This window comes from Corvus hawaiiensis, chromosome 3 (assembly GCF_020740725.1).
Source record: "Corvus hawaiiensis isolate bCorHaw1 chromosome 3, bCorHaw1.pri.cur, whole genome shotgun sequence".
In the NCBI taxonomy this organism is placed as follows: Eukaryota; Metazoa; Chordata; class Aves; order Passeriformes; family Corvidae; genus Corvus; species Corvus hawaiiensis.
In genome coordinates, this window is record NC_063215.1 from 41,126,889 (window position 1) to 41,153,956 (window position 27,068).

General features: G+C 39.3%; 1 protein-coding gene across 2 annotated transcripts in view; it reads left to right on the forward strand.

Annotated features, from left to right (window-relative positions):
• FHL5 (four and a half LIM domains 5) overlaps positions 1–26,857 on the forward strand; it is a 29,921-nt gene extending 3,064 nt beyond the window's left edge. The window contains exons 2-8 of one of the 2 annotated variants that reach the window (XM_048296831.1): positions 91–1,937; positions 14,683–14,749; positions 14,825–15,006; positions 17,168–17,342; positions 19,553–19,722; positions 22,922–23,108; positions 24,316–26,857. In XM_048296831.1, coding sequence (XP_048152788.1) covers positions 14,848–15,006; positions 17,168–17,342; positions 19,553–19,722; positions 22,922–23,108; positions 24,316–24,467 — 843 coding nt within the window. In that variant the 5' untranslated portion in view covers positions 91–1,937; positions 14,683–14,749; positions 14,825–14,847 and the 3' untranslated portion in view covers positions 24,468–26,857. The remainder of the gene's footprint in view (positions 1–90; positions 1,938–14,682; positions 14,750–14,824; positions 15,007–17,167; positions 17,343–19,552; positions 19,723–22,921; positions 23,109–24,315) is intronic. The other variant, XM_048296830.1, reaches the window with a different exon arrangement.
• Positions 26,858–27,068: the final 211 nt, after the last annotated feature.

Below are 27,068 nucleotides of genomic sequence, written 5' to 3' on the forward strand. Positions count from 1 at the left end.
TTCCCAAACCCTCAACATGAAGAGGAAGGTAAGTCAAGACAGGTCATATCGGGGGACAGCTAAAATAAAGCTTCCTGCTTTATGTTTCAGGAAGTTCTGGAAGAAATGCGAGAGCTGCAAGATAAATCATCAAACTGATTGTCTGAAGAAACAACAGAAATTTTGTTGACCTCCTCATTTGTACTTAATTTGTACTTGTTGGGAAAAACCCTGATTCTGTTCTATATGTTTCTCTGGGCCTCTCTTCTGCTGATGCAGAATTATCCCTGTCTACTGCTGAGACAAATTTGAGTCTTTGAAGCATAAGGAAAGTGATGTGCTGTAGGACGTGTCTGAACTTCTCATCCTTCATGGAAAGAACATATTGTATTAGAAGTATTTCTAAGTGTCATTAGCTCTTTCAACAGATCTGCTTGGGAAATACTTCCGTCTTGATCTGATTTATGAACTTGAAAATGTACTTGGTTAAGAACTATGCTATCAGTTTTTTCTTTCTGGAAGTAAAGACAAGAGAAAACTATTCCCCATTCTCATTCTAGACTCAAATTCACACCTAACTCATACTCTCTCTCCTCAATCTGCTAAAATCACAGGCTTGAAATGAAAGGTGCTTGGTATAAATAAAGCTTATAACACAAATAAAAATAGGAGGGAAAAGATCAATCTTGTTTAAGTAATGATTAAGTGTCTGGAGAAGTTTTACAAGACCACAAGCAGAGATAATCAGTTCTTGGCAGTAGTAGTCAGAGGCTCTGTCTTAACTGTGAGACGCTATCTAGACACAGATAACCTCCAGCACATGTCCAGATTTGGCAATTTTACCAAAGTACTCAGATAACGTAATACATATTTAAACCATTCAGACATTTCCTTCTTTCGTCTATCTGTGATACAAAACAGCTCCCCCCCACGTGACGTTATAGACCTAGTGATTCAGATCTATTGGCTCTTGGTTGTGGAAAAATCTGCCTGGAGGTCAGTCGTGGTTCATACCACAAGCAGCCATCCTTTCTCCACTCTGCCTAACTGCAGTCTGCTTTTTTAAATGAACACAAAATCCTTACTTTCAGCTGCATTTGATTAAGGGTCTGCATAGAGTCTTATGCAAAGTGTAAGGACTTCTGAATGTGTTGTGCATACAGGAGCCTGTCTGTGAAAGCTGGCCCCAGTTGGGTCCAAGCAGAAGGTAGAGGTGGCTGTGTTTCAAAGGCCGGAACAGGGAAATACTGAGAGAGAGCCTAGAGGAGTCCATTGCTGCCACTCTGATGATGGTAATCCTGTGAGAACACCTTCCCACCTGCTGGAAGAGCAGCAAATTGTCACAGCCCAGAAACTGCTTAAGAAGCATCAGAACTTCTGAGTTCTGCTGTATCCCTGAACATCTTTCATTAAACTGGAGGAGGTTTTTCCCTGCCCTCCCATTTCCTGTACACAATAATCAGACTTTTAGTAGTTGCAATTCTTCTTTTTCTTTTCTGATCTACAAGCCCATATGAGGTCTTTTGAATTCATTATGCATGAACCAGTATGTATCTGAGGATGAAAAGTGTTCCATCTTACTTTCTTTTTTACGTTGCACTGAACAGTTTTGTTTTTTAACAGAAATGCCTTCTTCCTTTTGAAAACTCTCAGAAATATGTTCCTTTAACAACCTCCTACATTGTATGTATTTGCAATTTGTAAACACAGTATGTCAAAGAATGATTTGATTCAGTGGTGAGGCAGCCAGATATTTGCATGTCATGAGGTCTAAGGGAAACAAACTGACCCTCAGCCTTCCCTGATCCAGGCAGATTCTGATGGGACCCTCAAATAGCTCTGGCAAAGTGTTCTGTTTCTTTTGGACTTCATGACTGCTTGTTTCTGTGAAGACGCATAATTATTTCTTCTTTTATTTTGCTGCACAAGTTACCAAGAGAAGCAGCTTAAAACCAAATGTGAGTATTGAGGCTCTTTTCTGTTATTCCTTTATCTGATAATCTTTAAACGTGTTAGTATAGAAGGTACTTAATTTAATATTTTGAGCAAGTATGCAGGAAGTTTTTCCTCGCACACAAAACTGCTAAATAAATTAGATGCAGAATTCCAAATATATAATACTTTTATAATTTTTTGTTCTTAAAGAGATACCACACTTAATAATTTAAAATATTTTTTTATTCATTCTTTTCATTGAATTGGCTCACCTACTAATTTGCAGAAAGATTTTTTGAGGTTTCCTTTGTAAAGAGATGAGGATGAGTTTTGTTTACTCCAAAGAACCATCCAACAAAATATGCATATGCTGTTTCCCATGACATTTTTATCTCCTAGCAAGCTTTCATAGCTATTTGCTTTTGCAAGAAGAATTTCTAGATAGTACCTTTTCTGTAAAGTCACTTGTTTGTAGCGTAAGTAATTTTAACAGCTAATGTGGATTATTCTTGATTTTGGAAGTAAAACCAGTTTCCAAGCTGATTTTTATGAAAAGTCAAAATATTGCTGTAAACAACAAATATCATCTCCCGATTCTCCCTCCATAAGACACTTTGTGTTATCTTTCAGCTATCATATTTTTAGGATCATAATTTTGTTTAGAATTTACATTTAGAAATCAAGTTTCAGATGCCTTTTTTTAATTTGTGTTAATTTTTTTCTTCTCTTTGTGCAACAACTTGTCATTTATACAGTAACAGAAGAAACTGTCATGTATTTATTATATTAACATTATATCGGATTGCTGATGTAATTTTCCCATGTAATTTTACTGCAGGATCAGGAGTCACTTTGACTCAAAGGTGTTTCTTTGGTAGAAACTTGAGATGATACTAACTAACTTGCAGGGTAAGAGAAAAATGAATTCAAAAGCTGCTTGAAATAGATTCTGATGTATGGTGTCTCCAAGTTATTTGCAAGCAGTCATAATTTATAAAGCACATATTTTTGGGCTGACATGGTAAGACATATGTTCTGTCGGTTCTGTACCAGTAATCCCAGCTTTCTTCATTTATTTTCCCTACTGGAGTTTTATTTCTCGAAAGAGCAGTTAAAAACTTTTAGTATTGCCTAACCATGGACAGACAGAAAGAAATATTTTAACCAGCATGCTTCCAACCATCAAGCCCAAAATCAGAGGGTGAAATTCCAAACCTGTTGGAAGGAGCAGCCCTCCTGCTGACTCAAGCTCTAGGTGCCATCAAGGCTTTTAGATTGCCTGGGGAGTAAATCTGAGCTGAGTTTTTCTGCACACTTCCCTGCCAATTTAGGATAAAATGATGCTCATAAATTAATCATTTCTAGTTCAACTGCTCTATTAAAATCTCTAGAGCCCTAAGTTTGGAAGTTGGTGCAGTGAAATGCTGCTGATGCTCCACTTGGGCTTCTGGGAACGAGGCATGTAGCTCTTATGAGAAAGGAGGCTGTGAGCTCCTTGTTTCATACATTTGTGTTTTCCTGTAAAATGGCAGAGGGATCAAATAAGGACAGTTTTGTGGAAACATGCAAACATGACTCCAAGAAAACAAGTTTATAAAACCCCCTGACATAAAATTCCGTAGCAGAGATAAAGTGAAGGACAAGATTTGCAAAGGGAAGCTATGCTGCCTTAGTTCCTTCATAATGATGGCTAAATTTGATTTCTGCTAGATCACCCTGGAGAGGAATTTATATCTGTTCTTTAGCAAAAAAAATGCCTTGCTCATTAGCCTGAGCAGGTTTAGGTTAATTTCTCTGAGTATTCCCATTCTCTGTTGCCATGTGGTACAATCGTCCTTTATTGTTCCCCTTTCTTAGACTAAGAGATTTCTTTGATTCTACTTCATCCATACTAGTATGCTACTTTTCTTCCCAGCTATGGCTGCCTTTGAATCTGAATTTGTTCAAGGTCCATGTAAAAGGACTGGTTAATTCTTACACAGCACAGTGTGGGTAATGGATCTGAACAGGCTGTCCTAGCTGGTTGCTGGCCTCACACTTAAGAGACTTTATCAGTCAGAAAAATACTAATCTTCCTGTAATGTGTCTTTGTACATAGGTAGCAGAATTGATAGCAAGAATGCCCAAGTGCTAGAGCATGGTGTAGTTGTGGACAGAACATTTTGCTTAAGAATATTCATCATAACTTCAGAGTCATAAAGGACAATTGCAAAGTAAGCAACTGGAACATTTTATTACTTTGGCTAAATTTGGAAGTGCTTTCCACCTCTAGCACTGGGAGTTGACCAGTTGGCAACGTTGGTACAGTGCTTTTAACAAGCCTGGGCCAGTGCTGTGGATACAGCCTGATGAGAAGACCCATCGAATGGACCTTGAGGAAGTCAATTACTTTCCTTTGACAAGTATTGATTTTTTCTGTTGACAAGTATCTCACAAATGTGTTTTAGCATTACTTTATTACTGTTGTTAGAAAAGCATTCTGGAACCTTTGAAAGGAAGGCTGTAAAATACCTCAGAGATTTAGGTTTTCGTTCTATCAGAAGCCCGTAATAGTATTAGGCTTAAACATGCTTATTGAGCTCAGTCTTGCTCAAGAGAGCTCTTCAAGTTTCAAATTCAGCCATATCATGATTCATTTGTGTATTAAAACATGCAAAACTGTGGCATAATTAGATTTCTAAAAGTCTAATTTGCGTGGGGAAAAGTGTTTAGAGTAAAAACTATTTCATGCTGGTCTTCTAATTGTCAATGTTTAGTTTGATACTTCAAAATTGAAGAGCATTGAGAAATATTTCAAATTAAAAGCTCAAAACAGTTTGGGTTTGTTGGATTTTTTAAAATACAGTAGCAGAATTCTTAATTTGTTTAATTACTTGCTTGGACTTTTTACTGAAAACTTTTAATAAATTTTACATAAATTAGCAAGAAAGCCTTGGATTGTATTTGTTCCTTGGTGCAGCTTCTGCTGCTGTGTTCCACTCTCCCCCTCCTTAGACCAACCTTTTTCACCACAGCTGGTCAGAGTTATGGTCTCTGAGCACCATCCTCTACCAAAACCAGTCAGTTCCATTCTAGGTTTGCAAAGATGGTTGTTGCTACAATCTTCACATCATCACTTGAATAAATCCACGTCACCAGACTTTACTGGTATCAGTGGACTCATTGTTCCACAATATCCTTGAGTTAAATTACATGTTCCTAAAATGTTCTTAAATGTTAGAAAGGAATTTCTTCATTCTTACCAAATTTCATCCAGCATTCTAAGATTTAGTGATGGGTTTTATTTGTCTGAATCAAATACTGACTGTCTTGGGTGTTCAGATAAACTTCAGCCTTAATTTTTCATCAATCAGAAAAGGTCAACCCTACACTGGAACCAATTTTCAGATATTGTATATTTATAATCATAGAAATAAATTCATTCTCAAAGTCATAGTGCCAAAAAAAAAAGAAAAGAAAGAGTCTTTTTCGTATCACGGCATTACAAAAATCCCAGAAGGGCAGTTACTGAAGAGTCAGTAACCTCACATCGCAATAAAGAAAGACAGAATACCATGGTCTGCTAATTTTAAATCATGACCACTTTTAGACTATTTTAAATAGAAAGAAAATGTTTAATGTGTGGTGCAGAGACTTTTGGGCTTAAGGGAAATGTTAGGATACCCAGTCACATAATTATTCCACAGATTTCATCTCCCAAGTAGGCAGAACAGGTAATGTAAGAGTCATGAAGACTTCAAATAGGTGGCAAATGTCACTGGCAGGAACCCAGGGCTGAATTTCTGTAAGGACTGGTCAATGTTGCTGCCACAGGATGTGAGGATTCAAGTTAAAACTGAGTCAATGCCATGTTATCCCCTATCTTGTTTGACAGCACATTATCTACTCAACTGCTCAAGACTCAAGAGGTCTTTAATTAACATTTTTTGCCTGCTTAATGGATGATGCACAAAGCCGCATATTTACAGAAAACAGCAAAAAAAGGAAAACCACCAGCATTTTTTTTCTATATTTGTCCTAGTGACACTGTTATTTTTCCTCCCTGGTAAAGGACAAAGAGCCAAAGACCTCCACTCCCTGCTCTTTCTACCAGCCCCACTGCTAAAAGGGTTCTCTTAAAAAGGTTCACTGCCTTCAAAATTCCTTTCATGAGATCTCTTCTAAAACTGTTTTCATACTGTGAGTTCATATATCCTTTGGCTGGGCTAGAACTATATGTGCTGGATAACTATCAACAGTGAATATAGGACATGATATAAAAGAATGTGTATATCTGAATGTTTGGGGTTTTTTTCCTCCAGCCCAAAAGCCAGCAGCCTGTCCTTAATGCACCTATGTAGTTAAACTAATAAGGTTTTCCTGTCCACAATCTGTTTAAAGCACCCAGGGCAGAAAATAAAAGCAAGAAAACCCCTGCTATAATTCCATAGCATTGGTGACATGCATACACGGCCGAATTGTACTGTTTTGTAACTGCAGCCTTGGTGCAGATGCTGGGACTTCATAAGCAAATTGTGCATAGCACTCCCCAATAGGTAAGAGCACACCAACCCTAAAATCCAGAATTAAACCCTAATCCAGAAAATATTAAATCACCTAATTTGACATCCTAGAATTGAGAGCAATTATTCAGCTACATGAATTTGAATACAGATACCAGTGTTCTAAGTGATCTGTTCTAAGAGAAGACATAGCAGGTGGCGAGGTAACACTTAGAGGGAAGCAGAAGGAAGTCAAATAAATCTGTTGAAGAATACCCACAGTATATTTTCATGTTGCTTTTTTGTTGTGAGCTCTCCTAGAAACCTTTCTAAATGCCACCTGTCTCAGTTATAGCATATAACCAGTTAATTACTGTAAAAATGATAGAATACTAAGAGTGAAACTTCTTTCAGATTTTCTTCACCAGATTAGATGCTTCATGGTCTGTCTACCTAGCAGATGCAATACATGAATATGTATTTTAATATGCTTCTGTTGTTATAATTGTATCTCTGTGTTCCAAAAACAGTGCAACTGCAGAGGATCATTAATGCTAAATATCATACCCATACCTACTGTGTTAATTGTAATCAAAAATCCAGAGTCCATCGGTAGAGATCAAGCTGTTTCTAGCTCTGCTCAATGTTTCTGCTGACTTCTTCTCTCCTTGTTGCCCAGAGAACTTGTGGATGTTCCATCCCTGAAAGTGCTTAAGGCCAGGCTGGATGGGGCTCTGAGCAGCCTGGTCTAGTGGGAGGTGTCCCTGTCCATGGCAGGGGGGTTGGAAGTAGATGATCTTTAAGGTCCCATCCAACCCAAACCATTCCAACCCAAACCATACTTGATCCTGCCTCTTGGAATTGCCCACCTTGAAATCTGTTTTCCCTTGGGAAGGATTGGAGACTGACACAGCAGTGGTTACTCCAAATATCTCACACATAAGGCAAAGACATTTGCAGTGCTACATTTGCAGTGGGCAGCATTTCTTAGACTGTACAGCAGTGGCTTTACAAACAATGATTCCTGTTGGTGCAATGAGCAGCCCCAGGCCTGTCTGCAGAGCCACATCATCCCTGTTTTCAGACATGAGCTTGATAAGAAGGTGGCAGTCAAGCCTGATGGAGCACTGCAAGCAGCAAAACTGGCCCACAGAACAGTTGGCCTACAAATCAAAATACCTAGGAACAATGATAATTGAAGTAGGGATCTTACATACAGGTACTACTGACAGTAGCCTTTGCTTTTATTAAGCTGTGATGCCATCTGACTCATCACAACCTCTTAACAAGGCTGAGATAGAAAATTTTAGGTTTGGTTCATTTTGATAAGGTGTCATACTTTTATTAAAAGAGTGCTGTGGTTCGGTTTATATTTTTCCTCAGAAAACTAGGTCAGGTTGGCATAGCACAGCTGGAGAGAAGAGGAAAAGCCACTGCAGCAGATGTTTTATTATCACTTGGGGGGTTTACGTTTGGGTTTGAGGGGAGCAAGTTTGTTTTTTTTTTAAATAGGGTAATGAAAATTCTTTCCAATTTTAGCTTGTTGCTAACAATGCTGATGATGATGATCTTTTTATTTTTGCTCATTTTGTTTCTTAAAGCAGTTCTAATTAGGTCACAGGCTTTAAAATAACCCATCTAGAAAAAGTTGTGCTGTACAGTCACTTGTAGTTTTTTGGGTTTTTTTTAAAAAAGGATTGTAATTCATGTGATGCACTCATTCTCACACAACAGAGTACTCTTCGTCCACCTTGCTGTTCCTGAAATAAAATGTAAGGACAGGGAAATCTCGTCTCTACAGCTGAAGCATCTGCAAAAACAAGAAATTGCGTATTTTTTCATTAAAACCTTACAGTCAGCATCAGCATTCCCTATTGAAGTTCTGTTACTTCCTGTTAGTGGCAAGATGGTTTGTTTCATGACCTGTTAGCACTTCACTCACAGGTATCGCTGCTGTTTTTCCCGGGAAAGCTTTCAGTCCCAAAGGCAGGCTTGTGTCACTTTCAGGGAGGTGTGTCCCTGCCCGGTGGTGTCAGTGAATGGCTGAGATGCTGCTGTTTCCTTGGGGGACTTCTGCCCGGCTGTGCAGGCATTTTGTGCAGATGCTGTTCTAGCAGAGATGGTTCCAAAGCATCCTCTGATGCTGCTCCCTACCAGCATCTGAAGGGGCCGACTGGGAAGCTGAAGAGGGACTCTTCATCATGTACTGTAATGATAGGACAAGGAGTAATGGGTACCAACTGAAAGATGGGAAATTCATGTTAGACATTGGGAAGAAATTCCTAACTGTGAGGGTGGTGAGGTACTGGAATAGGTTGAAGAGAGAAATTATGGATGCCCCATATCTGGAAGTTTTCACAGCCAGATTGGATGGGGCATTGAGCAACCTGGTCTAGTGGGACATGTCCCTGCCCATGGCATTGGAGTCGGAACCAGATGATCTTTAAGGTCCCTTCCAACCCTTAGAATTCTATGACTCTATGATTTGCACAGTAGGGATGAACTCACTGGTGGAAGTGTCAGATCAGGACTTCAGCGCATGTCTTCATTTGTAACTTCCATTTTCTGTTTATTTAAATGCTTTTTGAAGTATCATTCATGATTCCTTAATCATGGATTGTAGATGAGTGTGGAGGCAGGAAAGTGGACTGTACAAAATAGGTGTAAAGAATAATGGAGAAGACTTTGCATTCACTGCTGTGACTGTGATCAGTTCTATACTTTTAAAAATCACACTTTTATATTATCTTTGAAAGTATCTTTCAAATTCTGTGCTCCAAAGTTATGGATAGCAAAGCTCTAGAGCACACCTTCAGCTTCAAGAATGTGAATATTTCAGCTGACAGCAATTGCATTACTCACATGTTTAGACTAAGTGCATGTCCAGCTTTGATGGGGTCTCACAACAAGGCATCTACAGGAGACCTGTGTTGTTGTTATGAGAACGGCCCCACTCCTGTTCTAACGCCCATAAGAGAATACTGAGGTTTTGTGGAGACTTTTACCCTCCCTCTTTTGTCTTTCAGCAGTGATAAACTTTTCTGTGGTCCATCAAAGAATCACCTTGCAACTCCCCTTGCTGAACCTCATGAGCCCCCTCTCACCCCACTTCTCCAGTTCCAGTGAGGTCCCTCTGGATAACAGCACACCCATGTGGTGTATCATCCTCTCCTGCTGGTGTGGTGTCATCTGCCAGTTTGCTGTGGGTGCCACTCTGACCCATCTAACTCACCAGTCAATTTCAGTATTCTTCATCATATGAGCCTTTTGTAACAGATGCAATCCTCAAACCTGTCTTATGGTTCAGTTTGGGAAGTACAACTAAGAATACTGACAGGATTTTACATTAAAAGTTACAAAAATGCACAGCTGAATTATTTCATCACTTCATTTTATTCCATACATTTGACAGTAGTCAGAAAGGAATGAGCTCCATAATGACACCGGAGGAAACTCTGGCTCTACCAGACTATGTGAAAACTTGTAAAAAATGTGGGTAAGAATTATTTAAAAAAAAAAAAAAGGGAAGAATTTAGATGACTACACCATTTGAATTTGCATGGTGTAAACAAAGCAGACAGTAATACCAATTAAGGAAAAAATTACAGAATTCCTGAGATGCTTTCTCCCCTAGTTAAGCCACAACTCTTGTCCTTTTTGCTTGCAGTCATGGGGTGTGTGAACACAGTACAATTCAGTATGAATTACCAGATCAACCTCTAAAATACCTGCTTTGCCATGACACCTCAACAGTATGACTTGTGTACCATGGAGCAGGATAGTCGGATTGTTACAGCTGTGTCCCAGTTGGCATCCATCCTGGCTGCTGAAAGGAGAATTTCATCAGTGAGAGCTCTGCATTCACTCAGGTGCTTCCAGGACCTGATGCTGTGTTGCTGTACTGTGCCACAGAGATTAGACAGCTCAAAGTTAACATCTGTGTCTTCTTTTCTGTAGGTACTTGGTTTGACTTGGTCTGTAATATATACCCCTAGTTCCTATTGCTTCTCTAGCCATTTTTAAAAAAGCAAACAGAACCCTTAATATATGTAAATGCATGAGACAAAAATAGAAATAGGAAAAATGTCTCGGTTTTGAAAGACAGGTGTCTGCTAAGGAAGGCAGAGGCCCCCCTTGAAGTGGCAGATATAACCCCTTTTCCCTCCAAGTTATTATATTTTGAAATCAAGGGCCTTTAGGCAAAGATGTGGGAAATAGGAATAACAGTTCTTTACTATATATATATATATGTATATAACCAGTCAAACAAAACAACAACAACTATGGCAGTAACAGCAATCACAAACCCAGTCCCAGCCTTCTCGGCTGTCAGGCCCTTTCCCCTCGGGTGCAGTTCCGCTCGCAGCCGGCAGGGGCGCTGGCGGCTCCCGGTGAGCAGGGCAGGTGCGATGGTTCCCCCGCGGCTGCAGGGGGCGCTCCGGAGCGAGCTCGGGAAACCCGCGGCTCTGGTGCCCTGGGATCCCGGGAAGGATGGAACAAAGGCTTCACAAACCGCTGGGCAGCTGATCCCGGGCTCTCAGGAACAGCAGGCTGGAATGGCAGGGACGAACGCAAATCCCGGGTGGCAGGCGAGATGTATCCAGATGGGAAAAACCACGGAGGCCCAGGCAGGCAGGGCGAGCAGGGCTACAGCGTAGCGAAAGCTCGAAGCAGCAGCGGGGCAGGACAGCCACAGCTCGGTCTCCAGCAGGGCAGGGAAAAGCGGCTTTTGGGGTCCCGGCGTTGCTTCCAGCAGGAAGAAAGAACGGCCAAAAAGAAAGCAGCAGCAGCTCCTTTCTCTGCAGCTTCTTTCTCCGGACGCTCAGAGCGAACTGTCCCCACACCCAGGTGTAGACAAAGGAGTAGCCAGGCCCGCCCCACTCCCCTTTTTGTCTTTCTTAAGTACAGCTATTTGTCCCCTAGCAACATGCATATGGGAGAAAATTCCTTTAACAGGAAAACCTAAGACTAAACTAAAACCCCAACAGAAAATGAAGTCAGCAAATTCATGCAAATATGCCAAATCACATTAGAAGGTAAAAACATATACTTACTTGAAAATGAACAAGAGGCTAGGGAAGCTTGCAGGGGTGTCCTACTCATAATAGATCAAATTGTTTTTCTTATCCTTCAGTGTTGTTCCAAGGAATTTTTTTCCCACCATTTTTCTTTCTTTATGTCTCTCTGAGAAAGAGCCTTGTTCCAATAACTGTATGTTCTTAAAGAAAAAGATTATGAAGTTCAAAGGCTGGTATGTTTAGATTGGGAAATAGTCCATTAGAATTGCCATGAAGTGAAAGATAGAATATTTTTACCTGTATGCACATATCTGCATCCGTATGTATATATTAATTCCTTTCTGAGTAGTATGAATGTTTCTGGGCTTTTTATTCTTATATTATGTGAGGGAGATTAACATATATTTATAGAAAACATCAAGATAAATAATTTAGATATATTAACCTTGGGGCTGTGCTTTTTAGCTCCAGAGAGAAAACAAGTCCATGAAATTGCTGCATTCTCAAATCTGACCCCAGGGACTCCAGTTACAATATTCTCACATCCTTGGCAACATCTCTCTGCACCTCCTTGGAATATTCTTAACACTACAAATGATACCACGTATCCCTGCCTACTAGGTACATAAAAATCAACAGTATTTAGCTTCCAATTTAAAATGTTCCAATTTAAATAGTAAAATCTTCTTTTCCCAAGGAATGGCAGTCTTTCCCTGTGCCTAGGACTCAAGTTAGCAGCTGGAATGCTCGAGTCAGCGTTTCATTCCATGAGAGTGAATAACACCAGATCTCCAGAGATTTCTTAACTGACCTTCAAAACACGAAGTCTCGCTTCCAGCAAACTTAAAGTAAACATATTTCTCTAGAGATTAGGATCAAAGCACAAGAAAAACATTCTACTTAACTGCGTGGTGCTCGTACCACTACTTATTTATTGGAGCAAGGATAAGTGGTGATGGGAGAGATGAGATTCACCTTTTTTGTTGCATTTTCTAATTGTAAAAGTAGTTCTCAAAGGTTACCCAGACCTTTGCCTAAAGATTTGCAAAAATCTTCATTATTTTGCATACCATTACTGCTTCATTCCCAAACATGGTCCTTAATGATGATTCATGGTCAAACTCTGAAGAATTTCTGAAGAAAACCCTTGGGCAACTTGAGCATTTTACTAGAGGAGCAGCCCAAAGACACCCTCAGGCTTTGACTCTGTTCTTGGGGCCGCTTTTTTAAAGTTCTCAAGCAACAACTCTCATCTGTAGAACAGGATTAATAGCACTTCACTCCCATATCCATATAAGGCTTCAGGAGTATAATTACATTGCAAATTCAGAAGTTCTGAACTATTACAGTAGTGAGTCTTGTTTGTGCACACAACTTGGGCTTCCTGGAACAGACTGACTTCCTAGGGGAAAAAAGCAATAATCAAGAGAACCACATTTTAAAGAAAATTACTTGGTATGCAGAGTTTTTGATAAACTAAAAACTTGATTGACATTCATTAGAACGAAAAATCAGAGATGTTTCTGCTGGTATAGGAAGCTATTTGTTGGTGAGCTTTGTGCAACAAAAAAGCACTGTAAGTAACAAAACTCTACATGCATGTCCTGTTTGGATTTTGCTGTTGCCACTTTTAGGCTGAGATGAAACTCTTTCAGGAAGCAGGAGTACTGATCCAGCAAGGAGGAGATTAGAAAGGTGGTTCACTCAGGGTTATCCTCCGAGGCAGTTCACACCTTTAATTCCCACTGAAAAAAAAGAAAAGAAAATTCCTCTGAAAGCCAGTTTCAAGCCTGTCCTGTGACCTTGAATATAGAGCACAGTTAACCACAAACACTCCTTGATTGTGTCCTTAGACACCAGTTTTTACTTTTTCCCTGATATAGAACAAAATGCGCAAAACTTAACCTTGACTTTGGTCGTGACTGTGATTGTGCAGTAAATGCACTGAGCTCTGCCTGGTTTTTTTATGTCATGTTCTGTAAATGTGCAAGCTGATGGATGTAATTTTCTCATATAAATGGGTTTATTTGTTACACCTTCAAATCTCTGTTAGATCTTAAGGAAATGGAAGTCCAGGCTTAAGCCCTGTTATATTATTTTTCCAAGGGTATCACATAAAACTCATCATGGGTAAGCACTCCCTCGAATCTTGTCGTCTGTATGCTCTTCCTTACTCTCAGGCGCTGCATTGGTTAAGATAACTAATTTGCACTGTTATTCAAAGTGAAAAAATTTCAGCTGCCCAAAGTCACTGACATGTAAATATTTTAGGAGACCTTCCCCGGTTGTTTTCAACTCCTCTGAGTTCAATGAAGAGTGCAATCCAATGAGTCCAGCAGATGTTTTTGGGGTTGCTTCACTGAACTTTCTGGTTTCTGCTTCCTTCATTTCCAAGAATCAAGACCCAATTTTAGCAAAGTGGTGATGATCCAATCAGCAACAAGAAGACTGAAATGAGTCTTCGTCTCCAAAATCCTTAAAACATTCAGTATTGCAGATCTATAAGCAGCTGAGGTTTGGATGCTTGTCCAAGTGTCTTTAGCCTGAAAAACTGAAGGATGGGAAATTCATACAACTGGCTCTCAATAGATTTGTGGTATTTCCTGCACTTGTCTGGCACGGAAATATAAACTATCTCACATTATTTTGGTACTGCCAACATGGAATCCGGCAATAAAGAAATATGTAAGAATAAACAATCTTTTCCAATAACAACAAGGGAAACTTTCTTTGAGTTATGATTTTGACTTATGATTTTGTTTATTTTTCTTTATACTTTACTCTTTTGCTATCCAGGGGTATTTGTGTGACCTTACATTGCCACCAAATACTAGCACCACAGTTGGGATAATGTAAAAACCAGTCATATATCCTGGAGTCCCTTGTCTTCCTTCTGTTTGTTCAGGTAGATGTGGGGGTATTTTGAAAAGAAAGGAAAAAGCAGAAAGACAGGAGTATCAAGAGAAAGCCAGGAACACACCATAAAGTGTCTGCCTCTTCTCTTTGGCCTTTTAACTCTGCAGTTGGTTTAATTTTTGAATTATTGCTTCTATCTCCATTACGTTATTACTGGGTGATCCATGTCTCAGAATCCAGTACATAATGCTCATAATGCCAGCAGTTGTGCATAGAGAATGTGAAGATGGCCTCATTTTCAGGTGTCTGACTTGAAACGGTGTTAGAATAAGCTGAAGCAGCCCTCTTACTCCCCATCATGTAGGTAATACAGTACTCAGTATATGTTGTTAAAGGCCACCCTTTTATTGTAGAACAACCCAGCATTGAGAAATCCAGGGCACTGCAAATGACCAGGAAATGCCTGTCTAACTTTCACAGGTAATGCAGCATTACTTATTATTTGAGCAAGCAAATGGTCATGCACTGAATTACCTGATTTTTCCATCTTTGCAGATCACCTGGAGGGCCCCAGCAGGATGACCAGCAGTCACACAGACTGTCATTTCTGCCTTCAGTCTCTCCGTGGCAGGAAATACGCACTAAGAGAAGAAAATGCTTACTGTGTTCCGTGTTATGACAGCCTGTATGCCAACCCCTGTGAAGAGTGCAAGCAACCCATTGAGTGTAACTCCAAGGTAAAGATACAGCTTGCACTTTTTGTTCTTTGTTAAATTATACACAAATCCAATTTCTTTAATGGCAGATTCCATATCCACCCCTCTGTGTATCCCTGTATTGCTGAAGAGACCTAAGCACGGCTGTTGTACATCCACACATACAGCAGAGTGAAACAGTGCTATTTTCCCGGAATAGGAAAGCTCTGGGACCAAAGATGAGGAAATCTGCACATGCATATACCCCAAGCATACAGCAAGGCTGTGGTGTGTGGACATCAGCTAGGCTCCATCCTTCACCTCCAGTCACTCACTGGCTGTAGAGGCTGCACAATGTTGGAGGGGTGATAGGGTGGCTGGTGTAATTCAGTGTATCAGGTTGGATGACACCTTGGAATTTCTGAGAGATGTTCATCGAAAAATGACACACAGATGTCAAGCTGAGAAGACAACATGTTTATTATTTGCATATTCTCTCTTTTGGAAATGAAGTATTTTTTAATTCCTACTTAATGCCATGCTTACTTTGCTCATCTCAGAGATGGCATATTAGTGGCAGTTTTTCTAACCTTGTCTTTCCTTTCACCTCTCCATTTTTTACAATATTAATTAATAATTCAAATTCCTCTGTGGTCTGACAGAGTTGCTAATACCCCATACTTCAATTTAGAGCACATACACTTGACTTTGAATTTTAAGTTCAGTTGAAACCCATCAAAAAGCATTTGTTTTGCCAAGCTCAGTGTGCAGTGCTCACCTTCTCCCCATGCTCTCTTTGCCTATGTTCCTTAGAAATAAAAGGACAGGAAGTTATTAAAATAAACCTCTTGGAAGGCTTCCCGAGCCCAGCACTTCAAAGCACATTGTCTGAGTACAGGAATCATCCAAGGAAAACGCTGATTTGGATGAAGACACTCCTCAAACTCTCATTAGCATTTTACTTACAGCAACATTGAACATGTACCACCAGTCAGATTCACCAGGAGAACAAATGCTTTGAGTTCACTTCATTTCACTTTTAAAATCAAAAATTAAATAAGTGACAGGTTTACCATTGTTGAAGATTGTAAACAAAAAGCCATGTCTTTGGACTGAGTGGAAGGAAGAAATGGGAGAAAAAAGCAGAGGTGATAAGAAAGGAGTGGACCCAGATAGACACATCTAGAAAAGCGGCACACAGAGATCTACAGCTGATTGTCTCACCTCTGCCAGGGGCTAGAGCTTGGTTTTCTTCCTCTCCTCCTCACCCAATCTTTGCTTCAGGCTGCTGTGGGCTGACAGCCTGGTTCCTGCAAGGTTCAGAATGCCAACCAATGGAAATTAAAATGGTAAGTGCTCAGCAGCTCTCAAAATGAAGCATGGTATTTCTTTCTTTTTTAGCACTTTAAAAGGTGGAGACTTGATAAAGGAGAACAATGCAATTGGATTTGTGCCCTTTTGTGCTTCTTATAAAAGAGACCTGGAAGGCTCTGGTTGATTTTTTTAAGGTGGGACGGTTTTTTGGAGGTGCATTTTTCCCTTGCTTTTTTAACTGTGGAAAAATTAAATCTGCTCTTTGGTCATTTTTGAATTCTTAGCCAGGATCTCATACACATACTGTTAGTTCTTTCATCCCCTAAGCCCGCTGAGTCTTAAACAAACATTATTTCTACCAAGTTTTCGGGGGGATTGATATCAGATGTAAACAAAAGCAATTATTTTTTTAATCTTCCTAATAATCATTTTGTCCTCAATGAGATTTTAATTGCTTGTTTTCTGCAATAACTTAGCATTATGTCATGCCAGCTGGAAGAAGAAGTAGTAACATTGAAAATACATAAGGTTCACTTCAAATTCTATAGAGTAAGGGCTTCCTCTACAGTGGTCTGCGCACATTAAAAACATTGATCCCTTCTTTCCCCTCGAAATACAACTGTAATATATGACATGATTCTTCCAATGAAAACATACCTCTATGTTACATAAGGAAGGCCCACTGTATCTGCCGAAGCACCTCCTAAAGGCCTCTGGAAGAGATCTACACAACAGTGTGACATTGAGTACCTACACCTTTCCTGAGCACACCTCTGGTTGGACCCACCACTGCAATGCTCTCCATTTTTCATTTTAATTCTCGAAGGACCTGAAGGATTAAAACACCATAAAGAAATGTTAACCTTAACATGATCCTTCTTTCTTCAAGGATCTGGCCTACAAAGGCCGCCACTGGCATGAGGGGTGCTTCAGGTGTGCCAAGTGCAATCGCTCACTTGTGGAGAAACCATTTGCTGCCAAGGATGAGGTCTTGCTGTGTACTGAATGCTACTCTGATGAGTATTCATCCAAGTGTTTTCACTGCCAGAAGACCATTATGCCAGGTAAGACAACAGGGATCCTTTGGTGAAAAATGGAACTACATTTTTAATTATGACCAGCTCCTAGAATAACCAAGCTACAAGGTCCTTGACTTTCAGAACATCTTTGAGGTGACTACTCTTTGTTAGTGTGTAGCACTCTCCCAGCAGTAAGGAGAGGGCAGGCACACTTCTGATCTATCATCACTGACAGGTCTTATGAATCCTTATAAAAATATTAAGAGTTCAATGCATGGTAAAGTGTGTTCATGTGACATCCTTGATTCTGTTGCAGTTCTTAGGAAGCATATCCCGCTGTGAGCATAGGTAGACAAACTGAGCTATTGTGAGCAGGAGTGCCAGATTAGACAAGTCATCTGCATGACTTCCACACTGACCAGACCCAGTGCTTGTGTTCTTTATAGTATTGCTTTCACTCAGAAATATTTCTTATTTAAATTTACAAAACATGACAATTTGCCTTCAAATCATTAGCAGCATTTTTACTAAAATGAATAAAAGTCCATTTTACAATATATTCCATGTTTACAATAGGCTTACCTCCTGCCTTTAGCAACCTTTATAATTCTGCGCTTTCCACTAAACTGCTTCTCAGCTGTTCAGGACAATCTCTAGACTTTTCATTGCCACCACATCAGTGAAGCTCATACAGCAGAGTGATTACCCAAAAGCTGCCTCTTCATAGGCATCTGAGAGAAGCCACAGCACCACTTGTGGCAAAAGGAAGCTGCTTGCTTAGGAAAGTAGGTCCCTAACTTTTGGAACAGAGAATATCAGTAAATTCGGCAGTAACATTGGAATTTATTTTTCAGTATATCTTAATGCCAAACAGTAAGGTCCAGGCTGTGCAAAATTATTGTCTTACTATTGATACTAGATTACTCATTTGCATTCAACCTGTAACACTGATTTGTATTTTTACAGTTTGTTTCCTTTTCATTACAAGTGAAATCTGCCTTAGTGGAAAAAAACATTGTAAAAATATAGTTGTGTTCATTTTAAGGATTATAAACTGCTTAAAAGTTGTCAAATAGGCACACCTTACCAGATGTGATCAAGAAAGTACCAGAATACACTCAGGTTTGCATTATTACCTTCTGGTGTATATCCATGCTGCATGTTTTGTGACAGAGTCTAAATCCTTGCAGCAAGTGCCTGAAGGTGTGAGAAACAGTGCACCAGTGGCATGGGAATGCCAGCCAGTCTCTGTATCATTAACTTCCTTCTCATCAGCTTGCTAGCTCTGTGTTGACAAGACCCAGTTCTGAAAGACAGTGAAGCTAGCCTTCTGATCACTGGGAAGAAGCTGCAAACTTTTCGTGTCTAAATACAGCCAGTAGTTTCTCCACTGGCCCCACAGTTCAGGAAACAGGTACAGTGGGATTAATCGGTTGTAGCAGCCACCCTCTTCATGTGGAAAGGATGATAAAGCACCTTGCACCTCTCTGTGCAGTCTGATGCTACCTACAGGTAAGAAGTTATGATGGAGATCCACTGGAAAAATTGTTCTCAGACATATGTGCATATCTTAGACTTTTGCTTCTACATCAAGATAGAACACCTGTACACAGAGACAAAAGCTCTGAAACTCCTCTGACAAACATTTAACTGAGAAACTTTCTGTCCTTGTGCTGTATCAAAAGCATCTAGTTAAACATGATAAAAAGAATTGTTGATCTAGGTCAGAAATGATGAGCTATAAGAGAAAGGCAGTGTAATGTGCTGTATCACAGAAAAAACGTTTAGAAAGTTGCCAATTTAAGCTGATTAAGATAAATAATGCATTTATAAGTGAAGGAGCCTTAGTTTAAGGAAGACAGAACAATAATAAATGTACTAAACCTCCAACAAATGAATCTCTAATTTATAAAAGTGCTGTGTACCTGAACATTATCACTGAGTTGGCTGGCTGGAGAGAAACTGAGCAACTGGAGCATAACCACAAAGAAGAAACCCGAAAAGATTCATATAAGAGCAGACTAAAAATCACAGCTTAGGCAATTCAGCACATCTTTTGCCAGATGGTTATATGGCACTGAATGTGTTCTTGAAATTTCAAGTGCATCCTTAGAAGCTCTATTAAATTGAAGATAAGTGTTTTCTTGGGTAATCTAATACTGAGATAGAAGGTTCAAAACAAGAGCATTCCCAGGATTTAAAACTTACATTACAACGCCATATCTGAGGGGATTGTTCACTTTGGTTTTTTTCAGGTTCACGTAAAATGGAATTTAAGGGAAGTTCCTGGCATGAATCCTGTTTCGTTTGCCAGTACTGTCGACAACCATTGGGAACAAAACCATTAATCACCAAAGACAATGAGAATTACTGTGTGCCCTGTTTTGAGAAGCAATTTGCTCACCATTGCTATGCTTGCAAAAAGGTAATTAAACATACAATGCAAAAATTGCCCTAATGAGACAGTATTGCTCATGAGGGGAAGGCCTGGATCATGTGAAATGTCTGCCAGAGTAAGAGCAGAGTCTTCCTTTTGACATTAGGCGCTGAAAGCAAACTGCAACAGTGTCTGCTGTCCACTCTAGTTAATATTAATCTAAGACTGATTATATCTGAAATACACTTATTTACCAAAACAAGTGCTTTGGGCTTCTTTAGTTATTGATTGTGTTTTTTAGCAAAGGTTAAATGGAAAGTTATCTAAAACCCTTCTTTCCTGAAAATCTCTGATTTTGCCTTGGTAGACACGGCTCTTTTTCCATAATTTTTCAGATACATTCATATGCATAATTAGCCGCCTAAACTGAGCAAATAATCCACAATCTTGGCTAATTTTTTTTTGAAATGTATCAGGCACTTGGTAGATTAATTAACATTCAATTGTGATAACACTAGTCAAGAGTCCCACTGCTTCAATACATGATCGTACCAGAAAGCTTGGTTTGATTTCTTTTTTCCCCCAAGTACAGATAAATCAGTTCTTCCGTCCCTCGATTTCTCATGTTCTAAAATTGCCTCTGGTTGATGAACATGCACAAAGCATCATACTATTCTAGTGTGATACTGTACTCTAGGGAAATGTTTTAAGCTGTTTTTTATGGCAGAATTTTACTTTTTGTTTAATACCTGCATCATTCTGAAAGGAGTTTTTCTTTGTCTCTTCATCAAATAACTTATAATATTCTGTAGTTATTTAATGTTTACCTGTAAACCTCTACCTCTAGCAAAAAGTTTTAATTTAAGGAAAATATGTTGCCTGTTTTGTTCTTCAGTAGTTAAACTTTAGAAAGTACTTTTATATATTCCCATGTCTCTACATCTAGCCTTTTATTTGTATTAAATGAGCACATGGCAATTATAGTAATTATGCTCAATGGTTATTAGAGCCTGTAGTGGTTTGGTTCAAAATATCCATTACTTACTTATTTCCCTTTTGTGAAATAAGAATTAGGAGAAAGCAAAGCAGGCACAAAACTTAAAATAATATAAAGAATTTTATTAACAGACCTAGAAGAAAAGAAGTCAGACTAAACCTTCATAACATTTTATCTCCCCTCACCTTTCTCCCTTCTCCCACTGACAGTGTAAAAAGACAACCCTTGAGATGTTCAGTCAGTTTACCACTTCCATAATAACTTTTTTTCAGTTCACTTAGGGAGAGGAGTCTCTCTTGCTCATGCTATGGAGACATCTCCACAAGAAGTTCTCTCATGGCTTCAATGTCACAGTGAGACAGCCGCCCGGGTTGGTTCTCTGCTCTCATCATGTGAGAGTCCTTTCCCTCGACCTACAGCTTTCCCCACAACTGCTTTCAAGGGTCCAATCTTGAGCTAATGGGGTACCATTTTAAGGATGCGCTCTTCAGAAGCAAAGGTTCTCTTCACCTATCTCTGGGAGCATCTTCATCTCTAGGAATAGAGGCCCTCCTCCTCCCCTGGGAGTAAGAGTCCTCATCACTTTCATCTCTAGAAACAGAGGTCTTCTCCTTCCCTGGGAGCAAGGGTCCTCATCAAATTATAGCTGCTGTCATTTGCTTATTTCAGCACAAGTACTTTTGCTCCCAATTACAGCTACAGTCATTTGCTTATTTCAGCACAGATACTTTGCCGGGCAGCAGGGCAGCGGCCCCAGGCAAGGCAGGGAGGCTGCGGATGGAACAGGGCTGCGCCATGGCCGACCCGGCCGGGTTGAGCAAGGCCTGGCCCAGCCCTGCTGGGCTGCCTGCAGCCCCCCCCAAGTTACCTGTCCAAAATCCGGAAGGCAAGGGGGCTTTCCCAGGCTCTGTTAGTTCTTAAATGTGGATCACAGAGGTGTGTCAAGCTTCTTAAGGGGCTTAAAAAGTTGCCAATATTCAAACTAGCCAGGTGATAGGTTCTGTTAGGTCATAGAGGAAGCTGTAAGCACCTCTTTGCAAGAGAATCACTTCCGTGGCTGATGGAGCCCTCTTTACTAAAAACCCAGACTACACTAAACCATGACAGAGGCATTGATGTTAGCAGCACCTACATGAAATAATCAGGATTTGCTTCTTAAAAATTCTAGGAATGCAGAGTCCCTCTATATTATAGCTAAAACCCTTTTATTTCTGAAACTTGCATCAATTCCCATACATGAGAATTGAGCCCAAAGTGATTAAATTGGCAAACTGAATCTTGAGTTTTGTGCCAGCGATTTTGAGATTTTAATGGAAAAGCAAACATAACTACAAAGTAGTCCAAAACTGGAAAGTTACAGGGATCAGGAATTATTTAAATCTCTTTATTGCTTGACATGACCCCATACTATTCTTTATTTTCCTGAAACTGTATTCCCTGGGGAAATTTGATGATACCACTATTTTTACTTAAGTTTGTCCAACTTTTTCTCCTGCTGTTCTGACAGTATTAGTTCATTCATTCATTCATTCATTCATTCCCTGTCATGCATGTGACTTGATAGTAGAAACACTATCTTACAGCTCATCTTTGTAGAAGTTTCTCTGTACAGTCTCTTACAACTTCTGTGAAACCGGCTCTCTACCACACATAAGAGAGCCATAGAAAAACTGGAAATTTCCCTTTTCAGAAATAACCAATGCAGAGCTGTGAGTGTATTGCTGGCAAGGAGAAGTTGATGACACTGATAAACAGGATTTTTTTTCTTCTTCTGACCATGGAGATCTCCTTTCTGTTTTACTTCTGTTTCTTTACTGCCTTTTTTCCTATTTAAAATACTGTTGCTGTTGAGAGACAGCAAAATACTGGTTGGAGATTAACTTTTATCTCAACATCAGTTCTCTCACTCACTGCTTATCACTGAGAATTTCTCTTCTGAGAGCATGCCTGATTCTAAACATTTATCTACCATATAATACAAAAATTTCATTAAAAGATAACATGTTTATTACAAATTATAAGGTTTTACTGTGATAGAAAATTGAGAATAACAAACCAGCAGCATGTTGGACCCAACTCCAGGTAGTTAAATGGATAATCCAGATGAAAAAAAGTTGATGTGACCACACTCTCTTCTCTTGTGCACATGGGAAGAGAGAAAGCAAGTGGAGGTACTTATGAAGGATTGGACAATCCTTCGTGATTCACACCTTTGTTCTTTTGCTCTGTCCTTGTTTGTCAATACATTAGGTTATAACTTCTGGAGGAGTGATCTACCATGACCAGTCTTGGCACAAAGAGTGCTTTGTGTGTGCTGGGTGTAAAACCCAGCTGTCTGGACAAAGATTCATTTCCAAAGATGAGTATCCATACTGTGTAGACTGTTTCAGCAGATTTTATGCTAAGAAGTGTGCTACTTGCAAGAAACCTATTACAGGTGAGTCTCATCTTCTAGAGAGGGCCAGACAGCAATGAATCATCATTCTTCTCTCAGAGAAGACTTTCACTTTAGAAAAAAACTTTTCAAATACTCCAATCAGAATGAAAGACTTAAGGACTTAACTACCAAAGAGACTCTCTGTGTGTCACTTGTCCTGTATGTTGCTAGAACATACTGATCATACATGCTCCTAACGGATGAGGAGTTGTTTTATGTGCCCGAAGGAGTTCCTCCATTGTTGGATTTAGACCTTTCTGTAGTAAAATTCCTCCTTAAGAATATAAAAAATGGCATTTTTTTGTTCTTCCCATGACAGTAAACACAAGTCCCTCTGTGATATCGTCAGGTTTTTTTTAAATGCATATGTGATCAAACTGAACATAGATTAACTGCCTGCTGGTAAGGCACACCTGTCAAATTAAAAAGCTTGCCAAATGCAACATAGCTCTATTGAATGCATCCTTGTATACTTATATGTGACTTCTAATTAGACATGTATGTCACTGATCTATGATAGTTGAAGTTTTCTGAGAGCATTTGTTGGTGTTCTGCATTTTAATCCTATTATGTGTGGAGTCAACTGTTGAAAAGTACTGCCTGATTCTTACAGGTCCATGCTGCATATATCAGTGGACAAAGAAATTGATGAATACCCAATCACATGCACATGATTTAAAAAAAAAACAAACTACAAACAACAAAAAAACAACACCAAAACTATCCAAATCCCCCCAAACCTCAAGATTTTATTTCAGATTCTTCTGCTAGGAATCCCATGATCTAGTAATTTCCAAAAGAATCCATTTGAAGAAACTTAGGTGGAAATTATTAAATTTCATTCTGTGTTGTATAGAAATTATATGTTTCAACATATTGCAAATAAATTTCATGACAGTTTCTTGGGAAGATCAGTAAACCTGAATGGACATTCTGATAGACCCACTGTGTTCAGATCTCAATGGGATATGCGAGCAAGCGACTTGTGTCTTTGCTTGAAATATTTCTCACTGATTAATTTTAAAGTTATTTTTCAATTCAGCCAACAAAGAATATTTCCGAATCCAAATATGGATTTTTGTTCATTTGTTTGTTTGCTGTATGAATGATGACCTGATCACACACCAAAAAGTCATCTGTTGCATTACTGAACAATGTCCATAAATACTGGATTCAGATCTTCTTTTTTTTTCACACTCTCTTTCAGCTCTCGGAGGTGCCAAATATATCTCATTTGAGGAACGTCAGTGGCATGGGGAATGCTTTAACTGTGCAAAGTGTTTTGTCTCCCTGGTGGGCCAGGAATTCCTCACTCGGCAGGATGACATCCTTTGCTACGAATGTGGCTCTGCTTCATAGTTTCGAGGAAAGCTGTGCAGCTGCTTTATTCTCACTCTGTAACTATGTAGTTCACTGCCCTGCTGTAAGAAAACCATATAAAAGATATTACAATTTTTTAGTCATTCAAGTAACTTTCCTTCAGCAGTTTAACTCTGTCATAGTTCTCAGCTGCTTATAAGCAAAAATTAAACAACTGCCCCATTCTGGTTAATAAAATGATGCAGAAAAGGTTTGTATATATTTTAAGTCTAACTCCAAAATGTTTTCCTTGTAACACACTGCACTCTGCAGTTAGAAGCTTAAAAATTCATCTTTTATCATCTCTGAACCAAGGAGGATTGTGAAAAGTCTGTTTGGCATATGAATAATGATGAGGCATTAGCACTGATTCACCTTGGCATGGAAAGCTGAGCAGAAGCATTTTTCTATTGGATCATAACATTCAAGAACACCTTGTAAATATTATATTCTTCCATACTTCAGGCAAAAAAAAAGATGCTGAAAAAACAGGTAGAAATTGTGAGTAGGAGGTGCTTTCACACTGAGGAGCACGGAGACAGAGAGCCCCATTCCAAGGGCCAATTAAAGGGAAAAAGGTCACTTTCCTCTCCTTACTGGGATTGCTACCCAAAGAAGTCATCCAAAATACTATGGCACAGGTTCTTTCCCAAAACTGGCTAACTGTACTTAATTTTTTAGGTATAGCCGCTGTAGAACATAAATAAACCCATATTTTCAGCTACTGCAAGACGTAAGGATTGCCCAAGATTGAATAGTGCTGATGTACATTTTCCCATAACTAATATGCCTTAAGACTGTTTCCATTGTCTTTGCTATACCTTCAAATACAGGCCTAAAATATATTTTTTAATATTTGATGCAAGAGCCAACTCATACTGGTCCCTTTAACCTTGTACTTTCCTCCATTGAAAACCGCTTTGCCAGCAATTGAAGCCCTGTTAAGGGCCTCACCTGCTTGGTCTTTGATTCACAGATCATCCCTCTGCTTGTAAATTCTTGCTTGTGGACTGTAGGCTGTAAACTCACCAGAACCAATTCCTGATTCATTTCACCATTAGCCACACGGGTTTTTTAACAGTATGTCAAGAATTAGTGATGTTGTCATTGCAATCTAGGCAGCTTCTGCTTGCAGTACAAGCTCTTAGTTTCTAGGTAGCTGGCATTTATATCTGCTTGCTGACCTCCAGCACCTAAATGTCTACTATTAAAGGTCATCTAGAGCTGAGTTACAAACATCTATCTTCTTCCTTCTTCCACACTGTGTCTTACAGTGGCCTGGTTCATGTACTGGGCCATTGTGGATGGAGCAGTGATGTTAGGAATGGCAGGTTCTGCTCTGTTCAACAGAGTTTGAGTCCTCATCTTGCATGTCTTTAAGTCATTCTTTAGACTCTGACCTTGAGTGAAAAGAGTTATTTGGCTGACTTGAGTAGCCTTTATTCATACTGAAGACAGCCATTACTTTAGGCAGGAAAGCAAAAAAAAAAAAAAGAATATGTGTGCATGGCTAAGCCAGGGCAAAAGTGCAGTGGCGTAAAATCAATACGGATAATGACTGACCAATGAGTACATAGAAGTCTGTTGTCCAGTCAATAAAATATTGATCTTTTGCTCTATGTGGTGTTAATTTTTGGTTTTCATTTTCTTCTTTCATGGCAGCTTTTATTGCAGTCTAGAGTTTGATTAGTTTATGTTTTTCATTTTATCCCAGCTGCTTTCTTTTCTATTTACACATCTCCCATGGCTGAGACAGGTTCTTGATAAAGCTTAGATTCCCATAAATAGAAATATATTTCATTGTCTTATACGTATAAATGTATAAATATATATATATATATAAACACACAGACATAGTGGTTCACAGTTATGTATGATGTTTTAAAAATTTGCACTGAGCTATCAGAAATTAGTAAATGTTAATGCTCTTAAAGTTTTTTATTAAAATGATGAATCACCATACTCAAGCTTGCCTGTGGGGTGTATCTTTTGCTTGTTTGTGTGAAATAACATTTCACGCAAGCAAACAAACACATTGCAAGAATGTGGTTTGGGCCCTTTATTCAGTCTCCTCTGAAGAATCTTCCAGCTGAATTACAAATTGACGCAGGAATTACCAGACCGCCTCCTAAGACATGACAGAGTCACAGGTCAAGACACACTGATCATTATATTCCCAGTCTTCCAGCCTTAACATTTATGAAAATGAAATTCTTCTCTGACTCATCAACTAATTATATTTTTAGAAATACCAGCTGAATTATTTATTTCTTCTGCAGTAAATACACTAGAGTCAAACCTGAAACTGTGCATTTTCATTTCAGAATAATTGTAAGAAATATATGTGATTTCTACAAATTGTCTGAATAAAAGTTATATTAGATATCAAATTGCTATTTCCTAGTCTCTGTCACCAGCTACCAATGCCTGAACATAAGTACAGCGACACTCCTGTGGTGGGCTGACCCTGGCTGGACACTAGCTGCCCACAAAAGCACCTCTATCACTCCCCTCTGCAGGACAGGGGACACTTCAAAAGGCTTGTGGGTGTAGATAAGGGGAGAGAGACATCACTCAGCAATTACTGTGACAGGGAAAACA